General features: G+C 31.2%; 1 protein-coding gene across 1 annotated transcript in view; it reads left to right on the top strand.

The window, feature by feature from the left end:
- The window catches only part of LOC134691254 (glutamate--cysteine ligase catalytic subunit-like), a 29,638-nt gene extending 10,387 nt beyond the window's left edge, over nucleotides 1–19,251 (top strand). The window contains exons 4-16 of the mRNA XM_063551645.1: nucleotides 1,049–1,114; nucleotides 4,715–4,828; nucleotides 5,436–5,494; nucleotides 8,142–8,359; nucleotides 8,758–8,874; nucleotides 9,643–9,781; nucleotides 11,482–11,594; nucleotides 12,484–12,576; nucleotides 13,211–13,315; nucleotides 15,086–15,167; nucleotides 16,358–16,476; nucleotides 17,945–18,062; nucleotides 18,842–19,251. Of these exons, the coding sequence (XP_063407715.1) occupies nucleotides 1,049–1,114; nucleotides 4,715–4,828; nucleotides 5,436–5,494; nucleotides 8,142–8,359; nucleotides 8,758–8,874; nucleotides 9,643–9,781; nucleotides 11,482–11,594; nucleotides 12,484–12,576; nucleotides 13,211–13,315; nucleotides 15,086–15,167; nucleotides 16,358–16,476; nucleotides 17,945–18,062; nucleotides 18,842–19,107 (1,609 nt within the window). The 3' untranslated portion in view covers nucleotides 19,108–19,251. The remainder of the gene's footprint in view (nucleotides 1–1,048; nucleotides 1,115–4,714; nucleotides 4,829–5,435; nucleotides 5,495–8,141; nucleotides 8,360–8,757; nucleotides 8,875–9,642; nucleotides 9,782–11,481; nucleotides 11,595–12,483; nucleotides 12,577–13,210; nucleotides 13,316–15,085; nucleotides 15,168–16,357; nucleotides 16,477–17,944; nucleotides 18,063–18,841) is intronic.
- The last annotated feature ends 5,609 nt before the right edge of the window (nucleotides 19,252–24,860 follow it).

Below are 24,860 nucleotides of genomic sequence, written 5' to 3'. Positions count from 1 at the left end.
GTGCAAAGGGTCCAAAATTAAACTAAGTTTGATTTTAACAAAAATTAAATTCTTGGGCCTCTTTGATATGCTGAATCTAAACATGTACTTATATTTTTGATTATGGGCCCAGTTTTCAAGTTGGTCCAAATCAGGATCTAAAATTATTATATTAAGTATTGTGCTATTAATAGCAAGTCTTTTCAATTGCACAGTATTGTGCAATGGCAAGAAATATCTAATTTCACAATATTGTGAAATTGCAAATTTTTTTTTAATTAAGAGTTATCTTTCTTTGTCCAGTATAGTAAGCAAGAAATATCTGCAAGAATTTTTTTTAATTGGAGTTATCTTTCTTTGTCCAGAATCAACTTAAATCTTTGTTATATACAATATACAATGTATATTCACTTTTTACTACCAACTGATAAATTTAAATAATCTTTACCATTCAGTGATAACAAGCAGTTTTTTTACATCTTAATATTTTATGATGTATTTAAATGAGTAGTAATTGTTGCAAACTCCATTAGAATATTTTAATTGAAATTAGTTTTGGAATAAGGGAAAGGGGGATGTGATTAAAAAATTGGGTTCAATTTTTCTCATTTGAAATTTCATAAATAAAAGAAAATTTCTTCAAACATTTTTTTGAGAGGATTAATATTCAACAGCATAGTGAATTGCTCTAAGAGAAAACAAAAATTTTAAGTTCATTTGAATACATTCATTCTGTGTCAGAAACCTATGCTGTGTCAACTATTTAATCACAATCCAAATTTAGAGCGGAATCCAGCTTGAATGTTGTGTCCATACTTGCCCCAACCGTTCAGGGTTCAACCTCTGCGGTCGTATAAAGCTACGCCCTGCGGAGCATCTGGTTAAAGTAATGTTAGTATTGTACCATGCAAATGTAAGTCATTGACCCACTTTTAAAGTTTAAGTTTATTTACTTTTGTTCTTATTTGAAGATCATATCAACACAAATATTAGAAAAAACTATTTCAAACCAAGGACCTTGTGAAAATCTGAAATGTTTGTTTACTTTATTTATTTAATTTTTTAACAGGCAGAAAGAAATCCAACAAGCTTTGGGACCAAATGAAGTGCCACTTAGTCTAACATCATACCCAAGGTAAGAACACAGGAAACAAGAATGTGTCCCAAGTACACTGATGACCCATCCTATCCTATCATATCATATCATAGGGAACATGTTGACTAAGTTTCAAGTTGATTGGACTTCAACTTCATAAAAAACTACCTTGACAAAAAACTTTAACCTGAAGCGGGACAGAAAGACGAACCGATGAAAGGATGAACAGACAGACGAACAAACAGACCCACAGACCATAAAACATTATGCCCATAAATGCATGGGGCATAAGAATGTTGGTGCACATACAGATTGTGTATTTTATACTGTCAATTCCTTAATTTTCAGTAGTAATGAAGAAAGTATGAAGCTGTTTACAATCTATTTCTTGGTTCAATATGTGGGGAAGTTGTCTGGTACAATATCTCCTTACTTATAAACTATGAACATTTTCCCTGAACTAGTGCATATTTTTATTTTTGGGCCAGCTGAGGCCCAGCTGTTGGTGTGGGAATTTCTTGCTGAGTTGAAGACCCTTTTGGTGGCCTTTGGCTCTTATTTGCTTTTTGCTAGAGTTGTTGTGTCTTTGACATATTCCCCATTTCCATTCTCAATTTTACCTGATGTTCCATCTTGATTCCACGAATTAAATGAAATTGCACAATTCATTTCATTGTCTATTTGAAAGATCTGTTTTTATAAATCTCAATTAATGCTTGCACATTGAATATTGGAAATACATGAAAAAAAAGGAAGAACTCATTCTTTATCTTGAAATAATGTTTCTTAAATAAAATTGAGAAATGGAAATGGGGAATGTGTCAAAGAGACAACAACCCGACCAAAATAAAAAAACACAACAGCAGAAGGTCACCAACAGGTCTTCAATGTAGTGAGAAATTCCCGCACCCGGAGGCGTCCTTCTTAGTTTATTAATATATTTCAACATATAGTACATGTAGTTTCCTTAAATTGCATGTGATTTCTTAATGAGAGAAAATTAAGTATGATAACTGATATATAGCATGGATATAGTATTATATATCTTTAATACTTTCTATCTTATTTTTTCTCTTAATCTGTCTCCCACTTCTAAGCAAAAGTAAAGAAAAAAATCTTCTTTTTAAACTTTGTGTTTGTGCACGATGCAGGTCGATCCTATTTTATTAGAGTACAAAATAGTAAAATTTGTTGGGGAGTTATTATTTTTCATGTTGATGTTTTTAAAGATTAAAATAGAAATTAATTTCAAAAGCAACATGCATCAAAAGGAGATTAATAGTATTTTTATACAACATTTTGTTAGTATTATCTAATGTAAAAGTTTTAATCCTGGTGGAAATGAAATTGTACTAATATGATTATGTTTTTGTTTGCTTTAAAGATCTAAATATACAGTCATATATATAACATTCTTAATTGTATGAAGTAATATTTGATAATAATGAATACACATTAGTTTTATTTCAGTAAAAACATGTTATTATGTTATGCAGACTGGTTTTCTTTTTCTTTTATCATGTTTATAAGAGTATAAATTGAAAAAAAAATCCCTTTAGTAATTTAAAAAGTTTTAAAGGTACATGTATATAAATGATATACGAAAACAGATTAAGTTAAACCCACATAAGACCTATTTTATATCTTATATATTTTAGAAATGTAAAGTGCAAAAATATTTTGAGATTTATCTTTTAATTCTGATGTAATTCGTTTGAAACAATAATTTTCATTTGATGCTTGACAAATATTTTGAGGGTATGATTAAGCGTTCTACCTGCAGTCTCTAACTAGGGAAAGCTTCCATTTTAAATTATGGTAATTTTTTGGTAATATTTCAAAAAACAAATGAAAAAGTCACATTTTGTGCTGTAATATTTTCCTTTTTGGTTCAATATTTAAACCACTCAAAAGTGTATGAAAAGTGTAAATATGTTTAAAGTTTATGTATGACATGAGGAGTATGCATATATATATATATATATATATATACAAGTCTAAATTGAAAACTACGTTCAAACCTATGACTGCGTTGGATAAAAACCACAATTTTTATACGTGTGCAAGTCAAACAAATTTCGTTGTAGAATGGTCTAAAAACAGCACAAACAACATTTTCCAAAAGACCAAAAGAGTGAAAAAGTATATTTAAACAAAACGCATTTGACTAACAGGTCGAACAACTGATGTTCTTTTACCCTGCTAACTGCCATTGGCGATTGCCAAATAAAATTATCCGGATTTCAACAATAAATGTCTCTTCAGTGATGTTAGGGATCGAAACGGTATTTGGAAGGCCATATAAAAAGTACCCTCATTTTTAGATTAACTCTTGAATTTTAAGAGTCAATATATAGGATGAACGGATCATATAAACCGGAGGGAATATATAATACATGCCCAAACAAAAAATATAAACGAGTCTAAATTGAAAACTACGTTCAAACCTATGACTGCGTTGGATATATTTAGACTCGTATGTATATATACAACTCGTCTAAACATCAACCCAACAATGTTAGATCTGTAAATTTGCTTTCGCAAATTTTTGGTTCTTCCCTCGCCGGGATTTGAACCCATGCTACTGTGATATCGTGACACCAAATCGCCTGCACTGCAGCCGTCCCGCTAAACCACACGACCACCTGGGCTCTCATAAAAAGAGCTTTAATAAAATTATCCGGATTTCAACAATAAATGTCTCTTCAGTGATGTTAGGGATCGAAACGGTATTTGGAAGGCCATATAAAAAGTACCCTCATTTTTAGATTAACTCTTGAATTTTAAGAGTCAATATATAGGATGAACGGATCATATAAACCGGAGGGAATATATGATACATGCCCAAACAAAAAATATAAACGAGTCTAAATTGAAAACTACGTTCAAACCTATGACTGCGTTGGATATATTTAGACTCGTATGTATATATACAACTCGTCTAAACATCAACCCAACAATGTTAGATCTGTAAATTTGCTTTCGCAAATTTTTGGTTCTTCCCTCGCCGGGATTTGAACCCATGCTACTGTGATATCGTGACACCAAATCGCCTGCACTGCAGCCGTCCCGCTAAACCACACGACCACCTGGGCTCTCATAAAAAGAGCTTTCGGTGGCCATATGTTACCTTTCCACGTCAGTTTTAATCTAGCGGCGTACTACAGTACATGATATATAAGGCATGAAGATGTTATTGTTACAGATATATATATATATATGAGTTATGTTGAAATGCCAAAGACAATGCAACAGTTTGGTGGAACTTTTCATTTGAGGAATTTTAAGCCAAAATATTTACTAAAAATTTGCCTATGAACACAGCTTAAATTTAGATTCCATCAATGTGTGAACCCTTCCCTAGGGTTGTAAACATAGTTGTAAGGTGTGAGCACATTTCTGATTTGTCTGACCACTACTCCTGCTTGCCAATTCTTTTTTCAATAATAAATGAATGCATTTTTCAATATGTTGAATAAATTTCAATATTTTGTCACACTATTCTTAGAAACGTGTAGAAGAATGGCTTTGTATTAATTAAGTCTGCAGCTTGGTAATGATGTCAACAACAAGAAATCATTTCAATGTGTGCTCTCTTGTTATAAGATCAATAATCATACTCTTATGAATATATTTCAGGTTGGGTGTAGGAAATTTTTCAGACCCAGAGACAAAGACAACCCCAGAAACAGGAGCTTCAAAGTCAATCTTTTTTCCTGATGAAGTCATTTTTCAAGGTCATCCTAGATTTAGGTCAGTAGGTCAAAATACAGAGGTGTCTATGAATTTATTTTTTAACTATTGCATATGTACATATTGAATGACAGAGTATATTAGTTTATTGATTATAATTATCAGAAACAAAGCAAACTTCCAGCTAATTTAAGAAGCTCTTCCAGCTAATTTAAGAAGCTCCTCCAGCTAATTTAAGAAACTAAGCTCTTCCAGCTAATTTAAGAAGCTCCTCCAGCTAATTTAAGAAGCTCCTCCAGCTAATTTAAGAAGCTCTTCCAGCTAATTTAAGAATCTTTTCCAGCTAATTTAAGAAGCTAAGCTCTTCCAGCTAATTTAAGAAGCTCCTCCAGCTAATTTAAGAAGCCCTTCCAGCTAATTTAAGAAGCATTAATTAAAACTAAACCATGACATATATCACAGCCAGAAAATTGAATACATTAAAGCATATCAGTTTAGAAGAATTAAGAGGAGACATTTTTTGTTTGTTTATCATAGCTGCACTAATGGTATCTCTTTGACCTTATGATGGTTGGTCCAGATGTAACTAAAAGTAAACCAAGGACCATTAAATGTACTGGTCCATAGGTTTTCATTAAACCAGGACTATTTTGTTTAATCTTTTCAGGACTTTATCTAGAAACATTAGACAAAGAAAGGGGAGTAAAGTAGAAATCCAAATACCAAGTAAGTCAAACCAAATCGAATAGACCACTTTCGAGTTCATCCGTCACCGGAAAAAACTCGTCATTTATACGCGCCTTTATGACGTCATTTACCAGATAGAGGGGTCGCCTGTATCCCTGCACTATTAACGTTCATCAAGCGTCTTAGTGATCGTCATTGTGCAGGATAAACTAGAAATAATTGTTGTTTTGTAGGTACGTGATGACAATTCCCTCATGATAGCAGTGCTGATTATCAATTTTGAGAATTCAATTTGCTGAATGATTCGTACAATATAGAATTATAGTTTCCAACCGCTCGCTATACATTGGACAGGATGTGACGACGCCCCCAAACGCACAAATGATGTTCACTAAAACCAGAGTTTTTGACGGAAATGCATCAAACTCGAAAGTTGTCTATTAATTTTATATTCTTATATTCCTGTCACCTGTATTAGGAGGTAAACTCATTATAGATACAAGGAGTGAAATTTTCTATTTGTGTCAGACAACATTTTGTCTACAAATGACTCATTAGTGAAGCTCGAATAAAAAAAAAGTTAAAACGGATTCCATTTTTATTGGTGGATGATTTTTACCAAAAATGCTGAGAATTTAGAAAACTTATAGATTAAAACAAACCATAAAGACACTATTTGTACAAGAAAAATAGACTTGGTACACTCGTAAATATATGTGGGGTCAGCTTGTTTACTCTCAAGACATTGAAGAAGTAATGATGTAAATGGATAACATTTCTACTTTTATTTTTAAATTTTTATACGACCGCAAACTTTGAAAAAATTTTCGTCGTATATTGCTATTACGTTGGCGTCGTCGTCGTCGTCCGAATACTTTTAGTTTTCGCACTCTAACTTTAGTAAAAGTGAATAGAAATCTATGAAATTTTAACACAAGGTTTATGACCACAAAAGGAAGGTTGGTATTGATTTTGGGAGTTTTGGTCCCAACATTTTAGGAATTAGGGGCCAAAAAGGGCCCAAATAAGCATTTTCTTGGTTTTCGCACTATAACTTGAGTTTAAGTTAATAGAAATCTATGAAATTTTTACAAAAGGTTTATGACCACAAAAGAAAGGTTGGGATTGGTTTTGGGAGTTTTGTTTTCAATAGTTTAGGAATTAGGGGCCAAAAAAGGGTCCAAATAAGCATTTTTCTTGGTTTTCGCACAATAACTTTAGAGTAAGTAAATAGAAATCTATGAAATTTAAACACAAGGTTTATGACCATAAAAGGAAGGTTGGTATTGATTTTGGGAGTTTTGGTCCCAACAGTTTAGGAATAAGGGGCCCAAAGGGTCCAAAATTAAACTTTGTTTGATTTCATCAAAATTAAATAATTGGGGTTCTTTGATATGCCGAATCTAACTGTGTATGTAGATTCTTAACTTTTGGTCCCGTTTTCAAATTGGTCTACATTAAGGTCCAAAGGGTCCAAAATTAAACTTATTTTAATTTTGACAAAAAATTAATCGGTTGGGTTCTTTGATATGCTGACTCTAAAAATGTACTAAGTTTCTTGATTATTGGCACAGTTTTCAAGTTGGTCCAAATCGGGGTCCAAAATTAAACTTTGTTTGATTTCATCAAAAATTGAATAAATGGGGTTCTTTGATACGCCAAATCTAACTGTGTATGTAGATTCTTCATTTTTGGTCCTGTTTTCAAATTAGTCTACATTAAAGTCCAAAGGGTCCAAAATTAAACTTAGTTTGATTTTAACAAAAATTGAAATCTTGGGGTTCTTTGATATGCTGAGTACAAACATGTACTTAGATTTTTGATTATGGGCCCAGTTTTCAAGTTGGTCCAAATCAGGATCTAAAATTATTATATTAAGTATTGTGCAATAGCAAGTCTTTTCAATTGCACAGTATTGCGCAATGGCAAGAAATATCTAATTGCACAATATTGTGAAATAGCAATTTTTTTTTTAATTAGAGTTATCTTTCTTTGTCCAGAATAGTAAGCAAGAAATATCTAATTGCACAATATTGTGCAATAGCAAGATTTTTTTTTAATTGGAGTTATTTTTCTTTATCTAGAATCAACTTAAATCTTTGTTATATACAATATACAATGTATATTCATTTTTTACTACCAACTGATAAATTAAAATAATCTTTACCATTCAGTGATAACAAGCAGTTTTTTTACATCTTAATATTTTATGATGATTTTAAATGAGTAGTTATTGTTGCAAACTCCATTAGAAATTTTAATTGAGATTTGTTTTGGAATAAGGGAAAGGGGGATGTGATTAAAAAAATTGGGTTCAATTTTTCTCATTTGAAATTTCATAAATTAAAAGAAAATTTCTTCAAACTTTTTTTTGAGAGGATTAATATTCAACAGCATAGTGAAATCACAATCCAAATTTACAGCTGAATCCAGCTTGAATGTTGTGTCCATACTTGCCCCAACCGTTCAGGGTTCAACCTCTGCGGTCGTATAAAGCTACGCCCTGCGGAGCATCTGGTTATATTTTGTTCAACCTACATATTATCCACAACATGTGTTGTACAGTTAATGAAATCATTGAAAATCTGCATGGTATTCCTGTTGTTGAAAATAAAAGTAAACTATTTTAAGATTGAACTAGTATATCCTACTGCAAACGATTATTGATATGTTTTCTTAATTCCAGTATTCAAAGATAAGAAGACGCCATCTCCATTTATTGAGGACTTCAGCGCCCTTGGTGATGATGGGGAGGCAGCTAGAACAGCCAAACCAGACCATATATACATGGATTGTATGGGATTTGGAATGGGGTGTAGCTGTCTGCAGGTCACATTCCAAGCATGTAATATTGATGAATCCAGGCTTTTATATGATCAATTGGCACCCCTCTGTCCAATCATGGTATGAACTTTGTAAACATTTGACTATTTTCAACCTAAATTTCATGTACTGCTGACTTATCAATATAATTAATACCAATTTTTTAGAATTTTGTGGATAAAGGAAAATTGGCAAAATGAAACGTTCACCAAATTATATATGTTGATTAAAATGCATGCAAGCTTTTTCAAATCCAAAATGTCAAATACAACTGTAAATATTTTTTCTTTAATCCTCACAAATAAATGAATCATACCTAATCATAAGCAAGCTTGTCTAAAAATTATCCCTCTTGCACATATAGTGGTGAATTTTCTACTTGCATACTACTACTATATAATATCATATCTTGTTTATAAAAATTCAGTTCTGATCTTCATATGACCTTAGACATTTCACTGTGTATTATCTACTTACAGTTAGCTTTAAGTGCAGCTTCACCTGTGTATAGAGGATACCTGTCTGACATAGATGCTCGATGGACCGTGATTTCACAATCAGTAGACGATAGAACAGATGAAGAAAGAGGCAAAAAGGTAAGGATCTCAAACATTTATTATCACTGATATCTTTAAAATCCTTCAAAAAATTAGTTGCTTTTAACCTACTATTTAAAAAATGTTGTTAGTTTAAACAATTACAGATACCTGACCAATAAAGATTGGATTGAAGAATTCTAAAAAAAAAAAAAAAAATCTTTTTGGTACTTAAATGTGGTATAAATTCCAATGAGACAACTCTCCATCCGAGACACAATGTGTGAAAAGTTCACAATTATAGGTCAAAATATGGCCTCCAACATGGAGCATTGGCTCACATTGAACTAGGACAGTGGTGTAACAGCACAACAGAAGAACAAACTAAACAAAGCAAAAAACGAATAACAAACAGCAAAAAAAGACCACTGAATTACAGGCTCCCAAATTGGGACAGATATCTATATAATGAACATGATGAAGCATGGTTAAATATCTTTGTGGGCTCCCAACCCTCTCCTAATCTGGGATAGTTGTAAATCAGAACAACTTAAGAACAAATGATAAATATCTAGAAAATGATATAACTCATTAGAAAGATACAAAACCGAAAAACAACTAACAACAACAGAGAAGACACAAAGTCATTGAAAGCTATTTCAAAGCCAAAAGCATCTTAAAAAAGATATGAGACCAAAATACCAATGAATACACATCCCATGGATCAAGTGTAAAGATGTCATAAACATTCTGTTCAGTAAGAGCGAAAGAGTTTTAAAAAGTATCAAAACAGCAAAATATTGTATTATTACTGTTTGTCTATTTCAGGAATTAAAGAATGATAGATTTCAAATTCACAAGTCCAGATACGATTCTATAGACAGTTACTTATCTCCAATCTATAAATGTTACAATGATATAGAGCTTGTATTGGACCAAGATCTGTGTGATGAATTACAAAAGGGAGGTAAGTAGGCTTTGATAAGTACAAGATAGGTCAAACTAGATCAGAGTTTTGATTTTTTTTTCTTGAATTCTATTAATAATAAGCTTGGTACTGCTTTATTTGTAACGTTCATAAGATGGCAAATTACTATTAACTAACAAGGACCGTTTTCATATCTATAATACTAAAACTACGAGGTCCAATTTATCAGCCGGCATCACGTTAAAACGATGAATCAAAGAATTCAACTTTATTTATAACTAATAAAGTACAAAGGTGTAGATTAAAAATTACACCACTGCAGACTCTTTTGTTTTCCAGATAATTAATATTGCCAATAATTAACAAGTTCCGGTCGAATCCGATACCGATACCAATTTAGTATATTCACCTGTTACTTTAACCTTATATGTACGTTCCGCATCTGACAGGCGCACCACCAAATGGTGTATTTGATTTTGTTTTAAACACGGGTCATAATCACAGGGTCGACACAACTAAATTCAATCATTGTCAAATTGTTCCCTATTGTAGTTTTTTAATTAGTAAGACTTTCTAAGATAACAATATGAATACTAAAAATGTGGACTTAACTTGAAATAAGGCGTATAGGTACAGTTTTTAATTTGTTAGCGGGCATGACGTAAAACAGCGAATCAAAGAATTGAACTTTATTGGACAATGCTGTTGATTAAAAAATACTCAATTCAAGGACCTGAATATTACCAATAATTGAAGAGTTCTAGGTCGATTTGAAAGCAGAGAAACTGTATCTTATAATCGGCACGACTTTTATCAGATGATAATGCCAATACTAAAATGAGGCTTACGCATAGTTATATACTTTAATTCAGTCACAGACCCGCGATATCACGGGTGTGTTCTAGTAATATATCATATTACAGCAGTGTTATGTTTATAATGATTAAATTAAAATTATCCCATAAGGTATCTCCCTTAATTTAAATTGTAATGCAATGTTAATAATGATTAAAAATTAAATACCATGAATTATCTTCCTTAATCAAAATGGAGATGTAATGTTAATAATTTTTTTATTTAATCATATCATAAACATTTAAATTATTGGACAGATGTAATGTTTCCAAATAGGATATTTTTCTCATATGGCTATACAAATTTGAAAGTGCCCTATTTATTCTGTTAGTATATATGCAATGATAGTTAAAATTTGTTTAATATACCATAAACAAAAATATCACAAACAAACCTTGAAGGGGCACTAGCTGTCAAATTCCTGTTCACAGATTTTATGCAAATTCTCATATTTTAAAAATTTATAACCATGTAAAACATTTATCCAAATTATAAAAAGTCTAAAATAAATAATTTAGAGGGCTTGGGCTGCATAATATGTAGCTTTATTTGTGTGTATTTTAGTCTTGACAACATTTAATTAACTAGAAGTGATTTAGACATAAATAGAAATATCAACTTGGATAATGGTGAACCATAAATAGAAAAAGAAAGCCAAATTTTGCATTTGGATTTTTCTAGGCCTGTTTAATTTCCCCGTCTATGAAGCATGCTGAGAAAAAGGTGTGCTTGATTTGGATTTGTCATTAGTTAAGCATTAATGTGATAAGGTGATGAATTTGACATGTGTAATATGATATGGATACATGTATATAACATAGACAAAAACATGATAAACAATAATAAAGAAATATTTCATGCATTAACACTTATGTATATTGTAGGCATCGACGAAACAATGGCTAGACACATAGCACATTTATTTATAAGAGACCCTATATCATTATTTAGTGAAAAGCTCAATCAGAATGATGAAGAAGATACTGACCATTTTGAGGTATGTCTGTCTTAGAACATGTCAAATCATTTAATATAAATAAGAAGATGCAGATGTGGTATGAGTGCCAATTAAACCTCTCTCCATCCTAGTCACAATGTTTAAAACGTGAACAATTATAGGTCACAGTCAACCTTCAACACGAAACATTGGCTCATTCAAAGAGCATACTTTAATGTCCCCAAAGTGAAAAGTGTAAAACCATTCAAATAGGAAAACCAGTCTATATAAAAAACAAAAAACAAGAAACAATTGTTTGTATCAAGTTAAACTGATTGACTTTGTTCCTTTCGAAATCTGAATCATTTTAAATGGTCATATGGTCAGTTAAAGTTCAAGAATTTATGACTCTTTTCACAAGAAATCTTACTTGTATTGAAATAAATCTTAAGATATACTGAAGTGTTTCATATAACTCGCAAACATTATAAATTGTAAAAAAATTCTCACACAATATCAATAAACATTGTGGCATTGTTTATAACAAAGTTTCCACCAGAATATCAGCTAGGGGAACAAATGCATATTGACAATTTAATATACTACAAAATTCGTTTTTGCAGCATTCTTTTTTAAGATCAAAATGATATACTGTAAATTCAGATATTATTTCGTGCAAATATTATTGCATTTTTTTAATTTTAGACTACAATACGATTTTAATAATTGTGATATTGATAAAATCCTGTTTAATTCATCTAAAATATTTCAAACTGTGAGTTTAATTTATTACGTTTACAACTCTGTCGCACTTTTAGCAAAAATAAAAACCTCGTAATATTATCTGAATTTTCAGTACTGCAAAGTTCATCATGAATTTGATCTCTTCCCAAGAAACTTCACTTAGGTTCAGATGCCTCTGTAATGTTTATGTTGTTTGTCTTTATAGAACATCCAGTCAACTAACTGGCAGACTATGAGGTTCAAGCCTCCTCCACCAAACAGTAGTATAGGATGGAGGGTGGAGTTCAGACCTATGGAGGTATGCGCTATTTGAATCTTAAGCAGTTCTGCTGTTTCCTAAATTACTGTTAACATTTATATTGCAAAAGCAAAGGAACTTAACTTGTAAACTGATTTACTATTTAGTGAAAAAAACTCTTTTATTCAGTCTTAAAGAAAATTGTAGCAGACGCTTCAATTTTTTATCCAAATTTTATTGATTTCCTACTTGAATAATGTAATTTAATTGGCAACATCTTTTAAATGTGTGATTCTGCTTGAAGTACACAAAATATATTTGTCTGAAGTCCAAATCTATTTGACTCGCATGTATCAAGTATGCTGAAGAACAATAGTTAGGAAAGCAAAATACATAAAACATTGAAGTATTAAACAGAAAACTAAGGGCTAGGCAACACAAACCCAACAAAAGAACAGGAGGTGTTGTGGTAGGCAGATCTAGCTCATGGGGAGTATTCTGTCAAAACCATCTTTGCTTGTAGGATCTGCAACCTTTAGCAAGAGAAAATAGCACACATATAAAAAAAGAACTCACATTCTTGAACATCATGTTCAATGTACAAACAAATCAGAATGCTCTGCAATGGAAAAAAGAAGAAAGGAATAGTTGGAAAATTGTTAATTAATAAAATAGGCATTTACAATTATTTAAGGTCCAGCTATCCAGTTTTGAGAATGCTGCATATGTAACTTTTATAGTGTTGCTAACTCGAGCAGTGCTGTCGTATGGACTGAATTTTGTGATTCCTATTTCTAAGGTAAGTCTTAGTAAATTCTTATAGTCCAGTCAAACTAAGATTTAACCTTAAACTAATTGCAACAGAAAATGTTTTAGTTCTAATCTATAGCATTATGCCCTTAATATACACAGAAAAAAGTCCCATAAAATATAACTTGAGGAAAACTCAAAATCAGCATTTATAATTTTCTCTGGAAATTAACATTGGGTGGGGAGATAACTCTTGCAAAAATGAGTCTTTTTTGGTCAGTTTTTGGTTGTTTTTCTTGAAATTTATATAAAGTATGATACTTTGATGGGGTTATAAGTTTGTATTTGACTAAACTATATAATCTTCTGCTCATGAAATGTACAAAACCGAAATGTTATGGGTAGTTTTATTTTTTCGTGCATTTTTCATTAAAGAAATTGCAAATTTGAAGCTTTGTGACCATTTTGAAAAAATGATATGAAAATTTGGTATTGTTTACATCTGTATATTATATTTTTTTAGCAACTGACTTATCTAAAGAAACTTTAAACCACAAAAAGAAAAATATATGCTTATTTTTTTTTTATCAAATTTGAGATTATTTACCTTAACATGTTGAAAAAATCAATAAATGGTCAACTAAAAAAGTTATGAAAACACATTTAGAGTTGTTTGTTATACTACAAAGACTGCTAAAAAATCAAAAATCAAAATATTCTGATGAATAGAAGCGGTAAAGTTATAATTTTGTATCAATTTTTATTGATATTTCTGCCTTTTTTACAAGAGTTATTTCCCTTTTCAATGCAAATTTCCACAGGAATTTTAAATGGTGATTTTTTTAGTCTTCCTCAAGTTAGATTTTATGGGGCTTTTTTCTGTGTATATTTGGGGTATAATGCTAAAGATTAAAAATTAAAAATCTTCTGTTGCAATTACTTTCGGGTTAGGGTCAAATTTATGCTAGATTGACTGGACTATTAGTTTTACACACAAACACAATACAATTTCAAAATGAATTGTAGTTCTATATTTTTCACATGAGTTTCTGCATTTCTTTCAATTTCATGACATTACAATTTTTTTATCATCACAATTCAAATAACATAAACTTGTATGAAAAAGAATGTGAACTGAATGATATTTAACAAAGTTTTATAGAATTTTACCAATTTCTGATTGGATTATGCCAGTAACACATCGTCCCAAAACTGTATGACTAATAGAATAGAAATGAACGTTGATACCAGGAAAAAGCAGACCTCATGCCAATATACTCTTATTTAAAAATTATTGTGAAAATATGATTGACAATCATTTGCAATAGTCAAATCTATCATTTTTACTGTAATCTATAATCTGTCTTGGATTGATTAATCTCCCTTTAACCACAGGTGTAATAATGTAGCACTTACAGACTTGTTCTTATTTAATACAACTATATTTATAATATCAGTGAAACCAGGTGACATTAAATGATACACATTGATTGATTATTGCTATGTGTCTAATAATTTTGGTGTGATATAAAATAAGCTGTTAGATGGGGAGGGGTTTGTATGAAAAAAATATTTACCAAAGTCAAGTCATGTGCTTCACTTATCCTCCTTTTAGGTCAATAACATGTTACAGTAGTTCAAAAGTATTTCTAAATCTCTGTTAAAGAAATCATAAGTAAGTACAATAATAAGGGCACACACAAAAATGACAAAAAGATTGCTCTAAATGTGAAAAAGCAACCACTTAATTTTGTTTAATTCACATTATTTGCAGATACTTTTAGTTTAGTCAACAGTTGATATATTTATTTATTGTCAGGTGGATGAGAACATGAGAACTGCTCACAAGAGAGATGCTGTAAACAAAGACATGTTTTATTTTAGGAAGGATGTTTTTACTGGTAAGTTGAAAGTTTATAAACCTTGGCTATGATGAAAAATGCATGAAAGAAATGATTTGAACAATGATTTCAACACTTAAATTACTGTTAAAGAAGTGTACAGACTTGTAAAATTTCTGTTTGATGGGCCCTTACAATTGAGTTTAGTTATTGTTAGGTGAGGATTAAAGGGTTTATGTATGAATCAGAATGTACATTTTACATAAAGTATGGCTACAACACTCAGGTAACAATGCTCATATGGTTTTGGATACAATTTTGAAACCTAGATTCTATCATTTACCTTAGACTGTAAAGAGTTTTTGGAAATTCTTTAATGTGATGTTTAATTCATATCCCTACTTATGTGATAATCCTTCAGAGGGATCTTTGATTGATTGAAATTCTGAATCTGAGTTTTTTTAATGGAGGGTTATGCAAAAATGTTCACTGACATGCAACACAATTCAATCGAATTGTACAATTAACCCTAATCTAAAGAAGAGGGACGATAGATACTAAAGGAACAGTCAAACTCATAAATCTAAAATAAACTTACAACACCATGGCTAAAAATGAAAAAGACAAAGAGGCAAAGTACACATGACACAACATAGAAAACTCAAGAATAAACAACAAGAAACCCACTACAAATAGGTGATGATGATGATTATGATGGATGGCTGCTTAACATCCTTAATTTATAGGTCAAATGAATCGTTAGTCATGTTTAACTGTATTTATCGGTCGTCCCACTGTCTATATCACTCTGTTCAGCTCTTAATATTATTCCGTATCATGTCTTTCTGATGTCAAATACGTTGACCCGGCCTTAATAACTTTGACCCGGACATATCAGCAACGTCATTATGTTTGAACCGGCGTTAATAACTTTGACCCGAATTTATCAAGTCATCTTTTGTGTGCTGGTGAACCAAAGAAAACACTTCCGAAACACGGAAATATAGCCCGATAAATCGATTATCAGATTATCTGCATATTGATATTGTAAAATATCAGTGGCTTGACCTTATATGAAGGCTTTTTGATCTCGTTCGCTTCGCTTACTCGACAAAAAGCTTCATATTATGTCTCCCAGCTGATATTTTACGATATCAACATGCAGATAACCTGATAATTGGTACTGATAATTGTATTATGATGATACACAATTTAACATTGTGTTACAATTTTTGTTTGTTTGTTTCCAGATTGTTCTCCAGCAGACGTAGCCAAGTGTATGGCCTCAGGGAAATGTGAAAGGGTCAAATGTTCTAACATTCAAGATGAATATACACAGATGACAATGAATGAGATATTTAATGGCAGTGTAAGGATTTTTCACTTGGTCACAAATACAATTTTAGTAACAAAAGCTTCCTTGTTATGCTAAGAATATCTATACTATTAAACGAGAAGACCTCATTTTGTGTGTCGCTTCTCTTCTTTCCACTATAAATTAATCATCATGCTTTTGTGTCCTATATGTACAGTGCATAGTCACATTTATCATCTTTTCATATGATTATTCAGATTGAGTTATTTTGGGAGAAAAACGAGAAAAAAGGCTTCCCGATATTGTTCAGGCATTGGACAAGATTTTAAGTCTGATTGGACTTCGATTTTGATTTTTTCTGTATACTTTGAACATACATATATACTACGAATTCAATCTATCTGCTATCATTTTCAAGTTCACTTTCCACGGCGGTCACGGAGTTTATTAAATAGAGAGGGTCTGTATAATATAACATGACCGCCATGGATCGATTAGAAAACAGAGAATTAATAGTGAAAATAAAAAGCAAATACACTTTATTTATAGTAATGAATGTTCATAATATATAGTTTAAAAGCGCATATTCATGTGTAATAAAATTAATAGAAAAAAATGGAAATTTTTTGGAGAAAAATAGGAGCCGAGCTAGAAAACAATTGGCCTCTCCCAAAGTACCTATGACTTTTGATACCTTTTCTGAAATCCTCCAGTCATTAAATCTTTTACAAAAATTCATTGATTACAAAAAAAGAATATGTTCTATGATTGCCAATGAGACAACTGTCCACAAGAGACCTAAATGACACAGAAATTGACAAGTATAGGTCACTATAAGGCCGTCAGATTGAGCACAGCCCAAACTGCATAGTCAGCTTTAAAAAGGCCCCAATGACAGTGTAATACAATTCTAACAAGAAAACTAATGGCCTTATTTATGTACAAAAAATAATGAAAAACAAATATGTAACCCGTAAACAAACGACAACCACTGAATTACAGGCTCCTGACTTGTATGTTCATAGTATTCTAAATGTATGTTCATATTGAAGTTAATAGAAAACAAAAAATTGGGAATTTTGGAAATAAAGGAGGAGGGATAAAATAAAAACATTATCCTGTCATAAGTTCCTATGACTTTTGATACCTTTCCTGAAATTCTCCAGTCATTAAATCTTTTACAAAAATTCTAGCCACAACACTTTACATAATTTCATCCACGCTCTGAATGCCCACGATTTCGCAGGTGTGTTCTAGTGGTCATGATTTTAGGACAGATCTTGTTTTCTATTCATTGGTTTTAATGGGAGGAGAACGTGTGTATTTCTGATACAAAGAAAGTATTTTTATAAATATCAGATTTTTTTGTTAACACAACCTACGTAGTAATACTTAATTTGCCTTTTTAATTGTAAAATTATCTTATGAGACTCAATTTAGTGAAATATATTCAGGGATCATCCAGCTCACTGTAAAATGTGAGGATAAAGAAAATATTATAAGAAATTTTGTATTTCTACAGGACGACTTTCCAGGTTTGATACCTCTGGTTAAACAGTACCTAAACAGTGTTGATATAGATATAGATACTAGCTGTACTATACAAAACTACCTCAAACTGATATCCAAGAGGGCCTCAGGTTAGTTAAACATAAATTGTTGTCTAACATGGCTAAAAATAGAATGAGGTAAAATGCAGTTTTTGGCTTATATCTCTAAAAAACTTAAGCATTTAGAGCAAATCTGACTTACTTAAATTGTTAATCAGGTCAAGATCTATCTGCCCTGACATTTTCAGACAAATTGGACAATCTTTGTTGGGTTGCTGCATCTGAATTGGTAATTGTAAGGAAATTTTGCAGCTTTTAGTTATTATCTTGAATATTATTATAGATAGAGACAAACTGTAAACAGCAAAAATGTTCAGCAAAGTAATATCTGCAAATAAGTCACATGACCAAAATGGTTAATTGACCCCTTAAGGAGTTATTGTCTTTTAAAGTCAAATTTAACAATTTTTTGTAAATTTTTGTAAAGCAAAAATATAACGGTTGCATTTTTTCATGCATTAATTATACATAAAAATATCCTGTGAGCGACACAGGCTCTTTGGAGCCTCTAGTTTTATAATTCTGAAATACAAAAAAAACAACATGAATACCATTGTCATTGTGTTTCAAATCTGTTTCAGAAGCATACATATTTATGGTAAATCCAAAATCAAATAAGAAATCAGGGAAATTAACTTTTCTTTTGACCAAGTAAAATTTGCAATTTCACTTGCCTGATGGTGAGTGGTAAAACACACATTTAAAATAAAATAACTTTTTATAATAGAATATCAACAATATTCCGCTGAACATTTTGTATATTATTCCCGCTTCAGTTAGATTTATTCTGATATTTTTGTTTATTTTAGGAGCTGAACCAACAATAGCAAAATGTATCAGGAACTTTGTGACCAACCATCCAGACTACAAGCAGGACTCAGTAGTATCAGAAGAGATAAATTACGATCTGCTCAAGTTAATACACGAAAAGACTGAAAATTGTGAAACTCTCTCAACTGATACTAAGTTTAGTTCAAAGACTAACAATGATATTCCTACTGCATTATCTAAAGCAGAAAAATTTCTGGCCCAGAAAAATCCACAGAAAAATATGATGAATGGACATAAATCATAAAAATGTTTGTAACCATTTATTACCTGGGGAGGAATGTCGTAGCTATTAGTTTTATAACTTACTGTGGATTCATTTATTTTCATCTGTACCAATTTTTGTGTATTCCAGATGTATTTTCGTGGATATTTTTAAAAACTCGTGGTTTTACAAAAGTATACAGACAAACCTATAGAAAATTTTAAATTAGTTGAAGATTAAATACGTTGTTCACCTGTAGCCACGAAACCCATGAACATTGTTACTCACTGAATAATAATGAATCTACAGTACATGTCACAAATTTTAAAAATAATTGTTATACTGTAAATTTAAAAAAAAAATTGATGTTTCAAAAATTAAGACATTACAAGTTTCAATAAGTAAAATTTGTAACTTGTTTGCAGTATTTCACTGGAATGCAAACAACTATGTTTTTCTGTTAGATAACAACTGTAAACATAATGCATGATAATAAAGTTCTAAATTTACAGAATACATGATATGCAATAAAGATACCTAGTAATTATCTTTACCTGTTTAATTATGTTTTAATAGTTGTAGTGTGGACTCGTTTAAGTAATTTTAAGTACTTGAAAAACATGATTAGATTCACTGAACCTCAGGACTGGTCAAAACTTTAGAAAACATAATATACTCTGAACTCATCATGTCCATCTTATTAAATTTGTTTGGTTTAATTATCATGGATTGATGAATATACATGAACCATAAAATTGAGTGTTCATCATTATACATCATTTTATAGGCATTATGCAGAATATGTCAAACTATTAAATAAGAGTATTGTAAATTCCGATTTTTTGGCATATGTCAGTTGTTGAAAAGGGACAAAAATGTGAGAATAATGATTGTGATTTCATAACATTCTGCAAAACAAACCAACTTCACAAACATTTTTGAATTTACAATTTCCACAAAAATCTTTGTCTTAATTAATAATAATAGGCATCCACAACAAATGGACAGTATAACATTTTGCATTATTTTTTTTAGGTCACTTGACAATTATTTCACTGATAATCAATAAATTGAGGCAATAATTGAAAATGATAGGTAGTTTTTTGTCTAGTCTAAGTCCTCATGAGTTTCAAAATTGTTAGGTTTGATAATACTAGGCATATTATTATGAAATATCAGATTGTTAAACATGTTTTTAAATACCACTCCTCACTTTGTTATTCTCTAAGCCTAGAAGTGGCTGGAGAATAAGGATACTATGGTGTCTGAAGTTACTACATGTAAGGTCAATAACATAGTTACTAAATAGACTGGTATCAGTGTATAAAAAAGAAGAAATGGTATGATTGCCAATGAGACAACTATCGACAAAAGACCAAAATGACACAGACATTAACAACTATAGGTCACTGTGCGGCCTTCAACAATGAGAAAAGCCCATACCTCTTAGTCAGCTATAAAAGGCCCTGATAAGACAATGTAACACAATTCAAACGAGAAAACTAAAGGCCTTATTTATCTTAAAAAAAGGAACAAAAAACAAATATGTAACACATAAACAAAGACAACCACTGAATTACAGGTTCCTGACTTGGGACAGGCACATACATAAAAAATGTGGTGTATTAAACATGTTAGCGGGCTCCCAATCCTCCCCCGAACCTGGGACAGTGGTTCAACAACATAAGTAGTCTGATATAAGGAAGAACATATTGCACCTAAATGTCATATAGTTCTGAATATTACATCAAATTAAGATCCAAAACTGAATTTGAAATACATTTACTGGTAAAGACTCCAATCCCCTTTCTCACTTTTTGTGTTGGATTCAAAATTACTAACACATTGAAAAATTTGAAGGAAAATAAACCTTTTTTTTTAAGACAAAAACTTACCAGAAAATTGATTTGTATCTAAATGTTCCTAACAGTTGACCTAACTTAATTGTTAGAGAAAAGAAACTAAAGATGAAGTAAAAATACCTTAAAAACAGTCAAACATGGCCATAAAGATATATGATCAAAAGACAACACTAAAAACAAAACACTAACAGAAAGTGGAAGGTTGTGTAGCACTAATTATAGTAAAAAACTGGGTGTGAACTGTTATTTATGTGCCTTCTAATTCGAAACTTGATAAGAGACGAATGGTCTTTAGATATCCTGGAAACCCTGTTTTTATACGACTGCAAATTTTGAAAAAAATTTCGTCGTATATTGCTATCACGTTGGCGTCGTCGTCTGCGTCGTCGTCGTCGTCGTCGTTGTCGTCGTAGTCGTCCGAATACTTTTAGTTTTCGCACTCTAACTTTAGTAAAAGTGAATATAAATCTATAAAATTTTATCACAAGGTTTATGACCACAAAAGGAAGGTTGGTATTGATTTTGGGAGTTTTGGTCCCAACATTTTAGGAATTAGGGGCCAAAAAGGGCCCAAATAAGCATTATTCTTGGTTTTCGCACAATAACTTTAGTTTAAGTGAATAGAAAATAATGAAATTTAAACACAATGTTTATGACCACAAAAGGAAGGTTGGTATTGATTTTGGGAGTTTAGGTCCCAACAGTTTAGGAATTAGGGGCCAAAAAGGGACCCAAATAAGCATTTTTCTTGGTTTTCGCACCATAACTTTAGTATAAGTAAATAGAAATCTATGAAATTTAAACACAAGGTTTATGACCATAAAAGGAAGGTTGGTAATGATTTTGGGAGTTTTGGTCCCAACAGTTTAGGAATAAGGGGCCCAAAGGGTCCAAAATTAAACTTTGTTTGATTCATCAAAATTGAATAATTGGGGTTCTTTGATATGCCGAATCTAACTGTGTATGTAGATTTTTAACTTTTGGTCCCGTTTTCAAATTGGTCTACATTAAGGTCCAAAGGGTCCAAAATTAAACTTTGTTTAATTTTGACAAAGAATTAATCGGTTGGGTTCTTTGATATGCTGAATCTAAAAATGTACTTAGATTCTTGATTATCGGCCCAGTTTTCAAGTTGGTCCAAATCGGGGTCCAAAATTAAACTTTGTTTGATTTCATCAAAAATTGAATAAATGGGGTTCTTTGATATGCCAAATCTAACTGTGTATGTAGATTCCTCATTTTTGGTCTTGTTTTCAAATTGGTCTACATTAAGTCCAAAGGGTCCAAAATTAAACTTAGTTTGATTTTAACAAAAATTGAAATCTTGGGGTTCTTTGATATGCTGAATCCAAACATGTACTTAGATTTTTGATTATGGGCCCAGTTTTCAAGTTGGTCCAAATCAGGATCTAAAATTATTATATTAAGTTTTGTGCAATAGCAAGTCTTTTCAATTGCACAGTATTGCACAATGGCAAGAAATATCTTATTGCAAAATATTGTGAAATAGCAATTTTGTTTTTAATTAGAGTTATCTTTCTTTGTCCATATAGTAAGCAAGAAATATCTAATTGTAAGAATTTTTTTATTTGGAGTTATCTTTCTTTGTCCAGAATCAGCTTAAATCTTTGTTTTATATACAATATACAATGTATATTTACTTTTTACTACCAACTGATAAATTAAAATAATCTTTACCATTCAGTGATAACAAGCAGTTTTTTTACATCTTAATATTTTATGATGTATTTAAATGAGTAGTAATTGTTGCAAACTCCATTAGAAATTTTAATTGAGATTAGTTTTGGAATAAGGGAAAGGGGGAAGTGATTAAAAAAATTGGGTTCAATTTTCTCATTTGAAATTTCATAAATAAAAAGAAAATTTCTTCAAACATTTTTTTGAGAGGAATAATATTCAACAGCATAGTGAATTGTTCTAAGAGAAAACAAAATTTTTAATTTCATTAGAACACATTCATTCTGTGTAAGAAACCTATGCTGTGTCAACTATTTAATCACAATCCAAATTTAGAGCTGAATCCAGCTTGAATGTTGTGTCCATACTTGCCCCAACCGTTCAGGGTTCAACCTCTGCGGTCGTATAAAGCTACGCCCTGCGGAGCATCTGGTTCGTTGTTGTAAATAAGAGTTGGAACCTTGGCACACTCAAAGGGGTCATTGTATTTGTTATATACGCCTGTTGTAAGCCATTCAAAAAAAGAGTACTAGTAGTTTATGATATTTGTCAACAGACCTCAAAAATAGAAGGTTAACCACTACAAAAAACCTTTTTAAGGAAGGTAAAAAATCATCAATCATAGTCCAGTCTTAATAATTATAAATTTATTTGCCAGACATGCATTTCGTCTAGACAAGACTTATCTGTGAGGCTCAAATCACAATTTGAACTGCAAATGAAATTAAAGAATAACATATTCCTGGATTCTTTACACTGACACATACATTAACATGTGGAGTTTAATAAGCACTCGACCCTTACCTAGAGAAAAATTGGAATTCAACTTAGTAAGGACTCAATCAGACCATTAATTGTGCAATTATTACTCATTTGAAAACGAGCTAGGACATAATTATATTAACAGGATTATGAAAGTATTGAAAATATCACAGCTATCTACAAATGCATCTAGTACAGTGACTATTGTACCTTAATAAATAATGTTCTGTAGAAGTAAATCGTTTGTGCAATTTTGATAGCAGATAAGTTAATGTGGTTTGGTCAATTTCTCGGATCCTACAAACAATAAAGCCACCATATTTAGCGAACGCAATGGTTGTAAGGATTCCTTTTACTTTGACCTCACATTCATGGTTCATTAATCAATGTTGAGTATTATAATTTATTTCTGAGATTGTTTAAGTAATATGTCAACTGTTTATGGCGTAGGGTATGGAATAATTGCATCGAATGTTTGTTGTCTGGAATGGTTCATATGACATTGTTTATTGGTCAATATTCAGTTTTCGTTATAAAGTCTTGTTCTCAGATATTATAGTCATAAGGCTAAATGCATTTGGTGTATGGTTTGAATGAATGGTTTGAATGAATGGTATGGTCCATCTGACCTTGACCTCATTTTCATTTACCATTGACAATGTTAAGTTTTTGTTATATTGAACAAATTCAAGTGAAGCAGGCGATACAGTTCTGAAGGTCCATTATTTTTTGTATAAACATGTATTGACTGGATATGACTACATATACAATGTACAAATGAAAAAGATATTTTTTTAAATTCCAGTTCTTTTTTTTAAAGACCTTTTGTGATTCTCTCAAACTTGTTTTGCCCAAGTTTTAGAAACTTTTTCCAAATTTTAAGTCTGAAATGTCATTGGCTTATGTAATAACTACAGTCAGAAATTAAGAATATAGTAATAGCATTGTCATATTCTTGTATGAAAAGATCGGACATACACACTATATTTTAATCAGATACCGAATTTCCCAATAATAAGATTGTATAAAAGATCAATGTTGTATGAAACAACAATATAATGGCCCTTTTCAACATACCAGAAAACGGAAATAGAACTCGATTAAAATGTTGAATGATCATTGTTAAAAGGTTAGTCACAGCTTTACAAAAATTTGATCTTACAATAAATCAATTGTGGCCTGTTCATTTCGGTCAACACATGGTTTTATCGGCCCTATAGTAATATGTTTTGTGACCCAACCATAAGTTATAAGATAACAAGTAATATCAACAGTATATGAGACCATGGTGAGTCTATTAATAATAGTAATACTGTCTTGTTGAAAGAACAATAATACATTAACATTTCTTTCATCTTATCATTTCTGTTATAACAAATATTCTAATTATTGATTATTTCGAGATGGTATTGGAACATCCGAATGGCGACTATATATTGTACAGACAATATTAGAAACAGTTCTCGTATGGTT

Source organism: Mytilus trossulus, chromosome 11 (genome assembly GCF_036588685.1).
Source record: "Mytilus trossulus isolate FHL-02 chromosome 11, PNRI_Mtr1.1.1.hap1, whole genome shotgun sequence".
Classification (NCBI taxonomy): domain Eukaryota; kingdom Metazoa; phylum Mollusca; class Bivalvia; order Mytilida; family Mytilidae; genus Mytilus; species Mytilus trossulus.
The sequence above is the reverse complement of the archived record's forward strand: the minus strand, read 5'-3'. Positions and strand labels throughout refer to the sequence as shown.